General features: G+C 35.3%; 1 protein-coding gene across 1 annotated transcript; it reads right to left on the minus strand.

The window, feature by feature from the left end:
- On the minus strand, positions 5,859-10,048 carry LOC107620128 (deoxyuridine 5'-triphosphate nucleotidohydrolase; the record flags this gene model as incomplete). Its single annotated transcript, XM_016322342.2, has 3 exons — positions 5,859-6,276; positions 6,369-6,462; positions 10,013-10,048. Coding segments are annotated over 3 exons (375 nt in total), but the record flags the coding sequence as incomplete, so codon positions are not given.

Genomic DNA, 11,048 nt, shown 5'->3' on the forward strand with positions numbered 1-11,048 from the left:
GATGATATTCATAGTTAAAAATGTTCATTCAATTAGTGTAGTTATTATAAAAAAAACTAAAGCTAATTTTAAAAGAAGAAACACAAATGGATAGATAATATTCTTTCGAGTCGATCTCTAAGAAAGAACACCAATCTTATTTAAATTTGAAAATTGATCATTATAATGGACATCTAATATGAAGTTTTTAAATTAGTTATCAAGTCTTGAAAGTTGAATAAAAAATTATTGTGGGGTCAAATTTAATAATTTAGTGGGGACAAATAAATATTATTATTATATACTACTCAATAAAATTTCAAATTGTAGTGGGGGCGCTTGCCCCCACACCCAGGTGAGTAGATCTGTCCCTGCCTAAGACGTACGTTTTATCATGTAGTTGAGAAAATTAAATTATGATTAAGATGACGATTAAACATTATTAGATTATTCTCAAATTATTTGTGTAATATGTTTTGTTTAGTGTGCAGAATTTAAATTAATTACACTGATCTAAAAAGCATAAAAATAAGCTTATATTGCATCTGGCCCAATATAAATTTAAACAAAGTCCTCATATCATATGTTGCATAGCAATGAAAACAAGCAATCGTAAGGAAAGAAAGAAAGTGAGACCGTATCCATGACAAGCCCAGTCGGTGAATCAACAAACTCAAATCCTTTTACTCCAACTTAGTCACTAACTAGGTAATCAAAATTCAATTCATTCTAAACACCACACTTCACCTACCAAACCGAAATTCGCTCTTTTCTGTTCTTTCACATCATATCACTTAAACTTTCAAGAAGAAAGAAAAAGAAAACCATGAAACTAGGGCAAAAGTGAAGAACAAAAAGTCTATTTTCAAGCAAAGAAGAGAAGAAAAAAAAGGGGGCTAGAGCAAAAGAAAAAATCTCATCAGAAAAGAAAATTACAAAAATAAGATTTTTTCATTTATGCTTCATCAAGGAACATTGAAAAAATCAACTGGGCTACAAGCACCGAATTGGAAAATGAAAAAAGTAAACATAAAGGTGTTTTGCTACTTATCAACGATCAAAAATTAAACTTGGAGCCAAAGCAAGAATGCACGACTCAGATTCAAGAAACAAGATGAAAAAGGTTGAAAGAGAAGATTGAAGGTATGGTTGCATGTCATTGCTACTGTCCTCTCTCTCCTTTGTGAACGCCCCTGCTGATTCTGATTTTTGGAGAAGAAGTCAAACAAGGTGCTAAAGCAAATTTCAAGCCTAGGAAGCTTCACTCCTCTATTAAAGGGGTGAACGGCCCAGGATTGAAGTAAGGAGTGAGAGCACAACGTTTGGGTTTCCATAGCTCACTGAGCTGTTTATTCTTCTCCTTCATGGTTTTCATTGAGTATTTCTTTTTTCTCAATTTAGTCTTTCTGTGTTTCATTAGTAAAAGGCAAAATGGTGAGATTGGTAAGAAAAAATCAATGAATAGAAAAAATACAGAGTTAAACTTGGAGAAAATGCCTAAGTTATCTTAGAAATTCTGTTTTGCTGTTTGTGTCATGATCCTGAGCAGATTCCCTTGCAAGTTGGGTTAGCACTTTGTTGTTGAAAAGTTAGGATAAGTTCCTAGTCAAGTTCGATTTGGGTTAGAAACTGGACTTGTTCGAGATAGGATTGGGTAGAATCCCAGGGAGAATTAATGATTGCAATCTGTTGAAAGATAGTAAAATTCTATCACTATTGTGATGGAAACTGTAGGCTACATTGCATTGAGTAGCACTGAACCAGGATAAATTTGTGTGTCATTCCTCTTTCTCTTTTCTATTTCTGGTTCTGCATAATAGGAGACAAAACTAAATAATCTCATGTTTATTTTATTCTTCTACACTTCTCTGCATCATTCATTGCTTATATCTCTGTTTTGGCTCTTAACTTGTCCAGAAATAAATACAAAATATCTTCAGTCTTCTATTTAAGATAACTCAATAGAATATAAGTTTAAAAGCAAATTAAAAGAAGTTAATAAGATTTAATCTCTTTTCTCTTAGTCACTGATAACCACCATAACCAACACCTAACTAACTAATTACCAATTGACTTGTCATCAATTAATAATCTTAATTTTTTAAATTATCATTAATTAGTGATTATTCAAATTTTATTTTTTAAAAAATATAAAATTAATAATTATTTTTGCATATGTAGTTTTTCTGTGGGCCTTGGGATTTATTTTCTAATATAGTTGTATGCATTTTATAATTTTGTATTATTTGAGTTGAAACTCTCATTTAGATTTTCTTTCTATTATTTCACCCGTGTACTTTTTCTATTGTATGTTCATGAATGTTTTATATGTATGATAAAAGAAAATTAGCTCGCAAGTTTCTATTTATGCATTATTAACATTATTAATATTATTATGATGTATATCTAAGAGTGTTAAGTTAAGGGTTGTATTAATATCCTCACTAATAACCTGTTATTACTGCAGCATAATGGACTTATTTGCTAGAATGTTACAGTAGCACTAGACATAAATATATACATAAATATTTAATAAAAATTGAAACAATTATGTACATCTTCCACTTCTAGACATCTTTATATTAGGTAGCGATTGTATTGACTTTTGAAGTACTAGAATGGAGACTGAAAGACTGTGACTCAATATCATGTTTGTTAGTCAAAAAATTGATACTAAAATTTCACTCTCTATCTCTAAAATTTCAGTATTTGAGTACCTCTAAAAAGTAAAAACACAGGGACTGAAATTCTTAAGGACGAAAACTGAAATTTTAATAATATTTTATACTTAAAATACCTTCATTTTAATTAATTAATTTCAACTTTATCCTTTGTACAAATTAAATTAGAGTTTCATTCTTTTTTCAGTCTCTACTTTTCAGTTTCTAGCTCTCAATCTCAGTCTATTAGTCTCTCTCAATCTCTCTTCTAAACGCTACCTTTAGCCTCACCATAATATATAATTCCTAAATAGACCAGAGCTAGCAAAGTGCATCGAATGAAAGCCCTAATTTCTCTAATCAAGTAACTGATCAAAGATTGCGACTTATCAAAGAATTGCGGAAGGACAATGCTCTATTTATCAAAGATACACTTGGCTGTAAGTATATATGTGTATGCATGAACTCAAGTGTTTTAGGTATGCGGTTTTGATAAATGTCAACCAAAAAAGATTTAGGCTCATGCAACACAAGAAAGGAGACAAGATCATGAAGACTTTAGTGCAAATCCAAGATCATGAAGATTTTAGTGCATAGGACTAAGGTAAACTTTCTTTGTTAAGAACTATAATTTTAGTATCTCCCTCACACACACATCACTAAAATGATTTTAAAGTATGTACCTTTGAGAAAAGATGTTTGACGTTAGTTTAGAAGCAAAGGTTTTAAAAAATACTAGCCTAAAGCTCTAAATATTTTAAATAATAGAAAAGGCCAAAAACACAGTATAGAATCGATTTCAAGCTATGTGAAATCGTTTCCCATACTATTTTATTGAATATTAGTATAGTTTTTACTTTTTACGAAAAGAATTGATTCCAAGCTTAAAGGGATTATAAAAATAAAATTTGATTTTGTAAAGAAAAAAACCGATTTCCTATAAAAAAGAATTGATTCCGAGTTAAAAATTCAAATATTTGATGTAACGGTTAATACAGAATCAATTTCCTAACAAAAAAATTGATTCTTTCTCTGACAAAAAATCTTGTAATGGCTAATTTTGACAAAATGACCTATTTCCACAAACTTTACAATGTCTCCAAGGTTTAGAATGCCTATAACTACATTGTTTAATATCTCATATCACAACCAAGCCTCTCTCCAACCTTTCTTGTAATATACTTCAATTTCTACACAAATCAAAGAGCTTCATTTGTAATTATCTATTATTTCAAGAGAGTTTTAATTCTTGTTTTGTGTGTGTCACAAATTGTAAAGAGAGATTTGTGTGGCTCTTTTTTTGTTCATGAAGTTGGGATTACTTCAAAATTGTGGTTTTATAACTTATATATCAATAGAGCATGTTAAATTTCTAATAGTAATCATAATTGTCATTTATTGGAAATATATTTTAGAGATTATAATTAATTTGTTTGTAGTTTTACAAGAAAAATGCATTAATTACTTAATAATCTTGTCCATATAATTACTTAATGATCTTATCAATATGCATGCACAGTTAACCCAAATTAACATATATAGGGTTAAAATGGGCTTTTTTTTTAGATATCGGATAATTGTTGGTGTAATGTTTCGTTATTGGATGTTGTAATGTTTTACAAAGTTCTGGGGGCTAACAATCCGCACTTCCACGGGAGGCGGATTGCTTTAGGCAGATTTTTTTTTTAAATACAAAAACACAATATAAAGAGGGCGTATTACCACGTGCCGACCATGCAAGCATTCCATGGGGGGCGAATTTTCAGAAACAATACAAGGGGACGGATTCTTGTTTCATCAGAACGGCGTCCCAGCCTCCTGCCAAACACCGTTTATTGACATTTCCAAGTAAAACTTCATCTTCTCATCAATAATAAAATAAAAAATTCGTTAAAATGGGTTTTGATGATGTTTTCTTTCTAATAATAAGGAAGTATTGTAACAGTCACCACCTTCCTCTCTAAATAGTCCATATAACACCAATAAAAAATGAGTTATCTTCATTTTTTTCATGCACACCGTTAATTTTCATGGTCAAACATTAGCGTATCCTTTCATTATTTGGAATCAACCAAGATGCATTCCAAGTATTTGGACAGTCCCACGACAAATTGTAATGTAAATTTTGTCTTGATGTATACCAGTTGAGATAATGAGTTAATGACATTTCCAAGCACCTCAAAGTTGGTTTTTTCGACATTTTCACATAATCCAACTTTTGCAGACTCTTTAAAGAGAGCTAATACATTTGACATAGTTGTAAAGGACGATCCGCAACCAGTTCCTCTTAAATTAGATAATTGCAGTCTATGATATTCTTTTACATTAGGCAATATTTAACATTACATATATGAATTATATAATATAATATAATTAGTTCTAAAGGCCTAGATGAACCAAACTGAACCAAGTTTTGAATTGATTATAATATTCAAAGTTCCATTAACTTAATAACTTGATTGATAAACCCCTGCAACAAATTTTGAGATAAATATCAATTAAATCACGTTCGAAAAATAGAGGTAACGACCAAATCAGTACCTGAAAGATTCAAACCCTGACATTTTTTCCTAATCCCCCATCTCCAACGCACTTCCCCCCTCCTCAATCCAAAATCCCCCTTTCTGAACCCTAATCCCCTTCCTTTACCCCTTTGAATTCTAATCCCCTTCCCAACACAGTGTCTCACACTCTCAACTCTCTCTCCCTTTTGCCTTCACTACTGTCGCCTTCACTACTTGTATGTGCTTGCTGCTAGCCCCCGTCCCCTTTCCCATTCTTCCGTGTATCGAAGACGATGTCTCACTTCTGGCACTGCTTCCTCTCTCGCAAGTAGCTCCCTCTCGTGGTTCTCGTCACTCTTTACACTGCCTCCTTCCTTGCCATTCGGAACCGCTTCATTCGCCGTCCTACTTCAGATTCTCTTCTCTCCTTCTCGTGAATTTGCTGGTTTTGTTCTTTTTTAAAAAAAAATTGTTAAAATCATCTTGCATTCACCATTCCTTCTTCTTCCTTCTGCTAAATCGTGTGATTTTCTCCTTGTTAACATCGTTGAGAATTGCATGAGGAAAAAGTGTTTGATTTTGGAATGTGAAATGCCAAATCACAAAATGAAGAATTAGGGTGGGGAAGGGTATTTGCCTTGTCATCAAAACGCAATGGCCATTTCAGCACTGTGCTTGCCGGAAATGTGCTCCGGTGAACTCGTGGGTACGCTTGTCAAATTTTAAAATCTTTTAAGGACCATTTTGTCAATAACAATAGTGAAGTACCAAAATGTCAGCGTTTGAATCTTTCGGGTACTGATTTGGTCATTACCTCCGAAAAATAAAATATAAGCCCAGGAAAACAGAGAAATCTCAACTTAGAACCCCAAGCCCTAATTCCTAAATTCAAACATCGGTTGATCCAAACCCACCTTCACCCCTAACAGTTGAATCCAAATCCTCAACCTCAACAACATCAGGAGTCACAATCTTCTCCAAAATCAGCTGTGCAACTCTGTCACCAACCTTCACCTCAAAATCAACATCCGAATGGTTGAACAGTATCACCCCAACCGGTCCTCTGTAATCGGCGTCGATCACCCCTGCACCAACGTCAATCGAATGCTTCAACGCAAGACCTGATCGCGGAGCTGCAGAGAAACAAAAACCCCCAAAATCAGCACCAAAACCAATTTTGAAACCGTAACCCGAACAAAAACGAAGAAATTGGTAATTTAATCACCAATGCGCGCATAGGTGCCTTCTGGAATTGAAATGCTGAGATCAGTAGCCACCAGAGCCTTGCCTCTCGCCAGAATCTTCGTCTCCACAGCACTAACAGAAAAAAAAAAAAAAAAACAAAATTTTCAGCCGGTATCAGTTCAACTGTGGTCTAAAAAAAAAAAAGCGTTTTATAATAAAATAATAAATAAATTATAAATAAATACTCTAAAACATAATTATAGTCTAATATAAATTTTAAAATGTCTTCCAAATACTACATCAGCCAAAATCTAATACAATCTTTAATTTCATAATTATTAACAATTTATCATTCATTAGTCATTATATCACTATTGAACTCATTAAGATAGTCACAAAAAAACAAAAAACAAATTCATTGAATTAAACAAACCAATAACAAATATTCCATCATCTACTCAACTAGTTAATTGAGTTAATTCAAATCATCTATTCCATATAACATAGCAATAAAGCACCCTCAGAAAAAGCATGCTGGAGAAATTGAATGCAAGTCAATCTGTATGGTGAATGCATCAAAATAGATGAAGATTTACGACAAGCCAACTTCAACCATATGTTCGTAAGTCATAGGAACACAATAATATTAACACAAGGCATCCCAATTATGACGACGGCTAGAAATGTGAACCTATTGCCATCAAATGGTGGTGTGTCTTAGATATAGGTAACAGAGTAGAATACCAAATGGCTCCTCATAAGCATGATAAGCTTTTAAAACTAGTAAACACAAGCATTGAATCTAACTCTCTACCAGCATAATAAGCTTTTAAAACATGAGATCACAAAATAAGATTAGTTATTGATGCACGGATGTCTGATATTTTTTTTAAAGGGAGTTTTGTTACGATTCATATCAAGATGTTGCCACTTGCCACAGAACAGTCACCAGAATTTTTCTGTACACACAATAGTTTCTAGTAACTGCAAAAATAAATAAATGAATAAACAAAATGCAAACATTAACTTCAAAATTATTCCTCAATTATACACCATGTTTATAACTGGTAATGAAAGCACAAATTACAGCCTCAAAACAGAAGCACAAAGAATAATCATAGGAAAAACCATCAGCATTCAAGTAGAATTCAACTAGTTTCATCTATGAAGAGAAAATGGAAGGGAAGAACAGAGAATTGGCTATGGATAGAGCTGGAACAAATGCTATGAAACCACCATAAAGATAAAAGTTTCCACGAGACAAACCTCCAAATGCAAATAAGAATCAGATTCTCAAAGGACAATAGCATCAAATCAAAATCCATTTCAACAATCAAGCCAGTGGAAGGTAAAGACCAAAAGCAAAAAAAGAAAAGGGTAATAGGACTTGGAAATCTTTTGCCAGAAACTGAAAGAAGATCAACCAAAATCATTTGACGTCCCGGAAACGTCCGCAGCAACACATCACTACACATAATAATCACAACCCACACTTGGGCAGTAACAATTAGCATAATTTCAGCATAATTTTAACAAAGCATAATAAACTTTTTCAAAGATTAACAATGAACACTTGGGCAATAGCAATGAGCATAATTTCAGCATAATTTTAACAAAGATTAATAAACTTTTTCAAAGATGAACAATGAGCATAATTTTAACAAAGATTAATAAACTTTTTCAAAGATTAACAATGAGGAGTAGCAACAAGCATAATTTCAGATAAATTATTTTCAATTTTCAGCACAGCACCAAAAAAAAAAAAAAAGCAACAAAACAGAGTCCAGCACAACACAATTCAACACAACACAGTAGCAATGAACAGAGCTAACCAAGTAATCATTCAACAATTCAATCTGAACAACACTAGCAGCAGCAGAATCCTAAATCGACGAACAAAGAACCAAGAACGAAAAATTCAAACCAAAAAAAATAAAGAAACCAATATGAGTAGCACTAGCAGAATTGTAAACCTTCGTTCTGACTTCTGAGCAGTCTGAGCATAGGGGCAGAAGCGCACCAGAGACGGAGGCCAGGCGACGAGCACGACGGTGGTGGGTTGGAAGAAGCTGCGGCTGACAAACAAAGAGCAGACTCCAACACGCCGAGCTCGAGGAAGAAGCCGCGATTGGTGGGTTGGAAACTTCAAGCACCACGACCAGACAAAGACGGTGGTGCCTGAGCGCCCTGGACGGCGGCAGGAGAGCGACGGAGCAGACGAAGTCCAGGGACTGACGCTGAGCTCCAGGAAGGAGGTGCGATTGTTGAATGAAGACGGGCAGACGACCAGACAACGAAGGTGGTGCTTGAGCTCGATGGATGGCGGCAGTCCTTGCAGCGGTGGTGGAGAAGCTAGGGTTTCAGGCGTAGTTATCAGAACTGAACCGGTAATCAACCCGGCCATATGACCAGGTTGCCGGTTCAACCATGGGTCACTGATTTACCCGGTTGACCCGGTCATAATTAAAAATATATAAAATTATATAAATAAAATTAAAAACATGTGTTAAAACCTAAAATGCAAGTCTTTACAAAAATAATAATCAAATATCAATTCTCAGACATAACTAATGATGCAAAAAGAGATAATAATCTAGTCTCTAGAACAAAATACTTTTTCAATTCAAATGAACAAGAGTGGGCGAGAATATAACACAATCGGTAAATCAAGTCCAAGGGGTGATTTCAGAGTCAGCATTTATATCTTTATAGGACAAATTTGGAATTTGACCAACATTTCCCTCATTTTGATTTACATCTATATCTTTCATAGCATTGTTACTCAACTCAGCAACAAAAAATACAAAAGATTTACGGCAACAAAATATTTAGCTAATTGATTTTTTAAGCAACATAACAATAAATTCAAGGTTCAATGATAATAATCAGCAACAAATTCAACTCAACTCAGTGATGTTATCCGGCAACAAAATTCCACTCAATGATGTTATCCAGCAACAAAAAACTTTGCCCAGCGATATGCTCAGCAACAATTGAACTGAAGAAAACAAATTCAGCTCAACTCAGCAATGTTATCCAACAACAAAATTCAACTCAATAATGTTATCCAGCAACAAAAAACTTTGCGCAATGATATGTTCAGCAACAATTGAACTTACGAGTTACGACAGAAAATTCAGCTCAACTCAGCGATATTATCCAGCAACAAAATTCAACTCAATAATGTTATCCAGCAACAAAAAGCTTTGCTCAGTGATATGTTCAGCAACATTTCAACATACGACAATAAATTCATCTCATTCATAATTTGCAACATCAAATTCAACTATGATAATTTTCAAATCCCTAGTATTCAGCAAAACAAAATTAGCTAAATCATAATTTCAGCAACAAACTCAACTTTCAACAACAAATTCAAGATGTACTAATGATTTACAGCAATGAAATTGAAAGAGAAATAACAGGGCCGAAGCTGAAAATCACCTGCCCAGAAACCAACTCAGGGCGAAGGAAGCGTTGATGGCAGAAGCAGGAAGACGATCTTACGATGGTGACAGAGCGCGACAGAGCTTGCGACGGTGATAGAGCGCGACAAGCTTACGACGCTGACAGAGCGCGACGAGCTTGAGTCCGAAACGGCCGCGAGAGAAGCGAGATACCGGAGAGAGAGATGTCGTCGACGACACCAGCCGTGAGAGAGAGGTGAGACTCAGTAAGCTTGAGGGAGAGAGTGGCGAGAGAAGAGACTAGAGTCAGAGAGAAGAGAGAGGTGAGAGAGGTGGGTGATCATCCATTTGGGGTTAGGGCACCACGGAGGGAGGGGGTTGATAGTGAACGACGCCGTTTTCCAATTTTTTTTTAAATGACCCGGTCTGGGTTACATGAACCGGCCGGGTCAGTGTTTTACAAGTTCTGTCCGGGTCGAACCGGTTTTCACCGGATTCAAAACTTAAGCGGTTTGATGAGTGGTTCAGCCCGGCTGGGTCGAGTCGGGTTTAATAGTTATGGTTTCAGGTGGCAGCTCTTTAAAGTCTGAGTTGAAGAGGAGAAAAAAGGGTAGTTGGGTAAGGTTTTAAGGTTTTTTTCCCTATTAAACTTCAAACGACGTTGCTTAGGTAAAACCAGCAGGATTCCGGTTTAATCCGACCGACCAGTTCCTGACGGATTCAGCTGTTTATAAACAGCTTTTAAATTTGCGATTTTTCCTTCAAACCGAACCGCAAATATATCCGATTTACGATTGGATCGGTCCAACTGAACAGTTCGATTCAGTTTTTAGAACCATGTCTCAAAGGTGTGTACTTCTCCTCGCGTCGCCAGAAGATCACTGTGAAGTGTGAACATCCCTCTTCTACCACCGTGGACTCTTTGCCATCTCTGTTGCCATGAAACTACACTGCGAGAGGATGGCTGCAGAGGTTGGATGGAGTATGGACAACGTTAGAAATTTCTGAATTGAAGAAGAGTTATGCAAATAAGGATTAGGAGTTTTGGATTTCTATATATATATATATGTGTGTGTGTGTGTGTGTGAAATGACTAAAAAACATATATGAAAAATAAACTATTAAGAACAATTTAGTAAATTTATGAACTTCGGGGATTAGCGGGGATGGGCGCGGGGATCCCGAGTGCGGGTCCCCGCGTCTGCCTCGGGGAATTTTGTTCCCCGTCCCCATCCCCATGGAAAAAATTCCCCACAGTCGGATCCCCATTCGGGGCAGTCCCCGCAGGGATCCCCGCGTCTCGGGAGTTTTGC

This window comes from Arachis ipaensis, chromosome B10, assembly GCF_000816755.2.
Source record: "Arachis ipaensis cultivar K30076 chromosome B10, Araip1.1, whole genome shotgun sequence".
Lineage (NCBI taxonomy): Eukaryota > Viridiplantae > Streptophyta > Magnoliopsida > Fabales > Fabaceae > Arachis > Arachis ipaensis.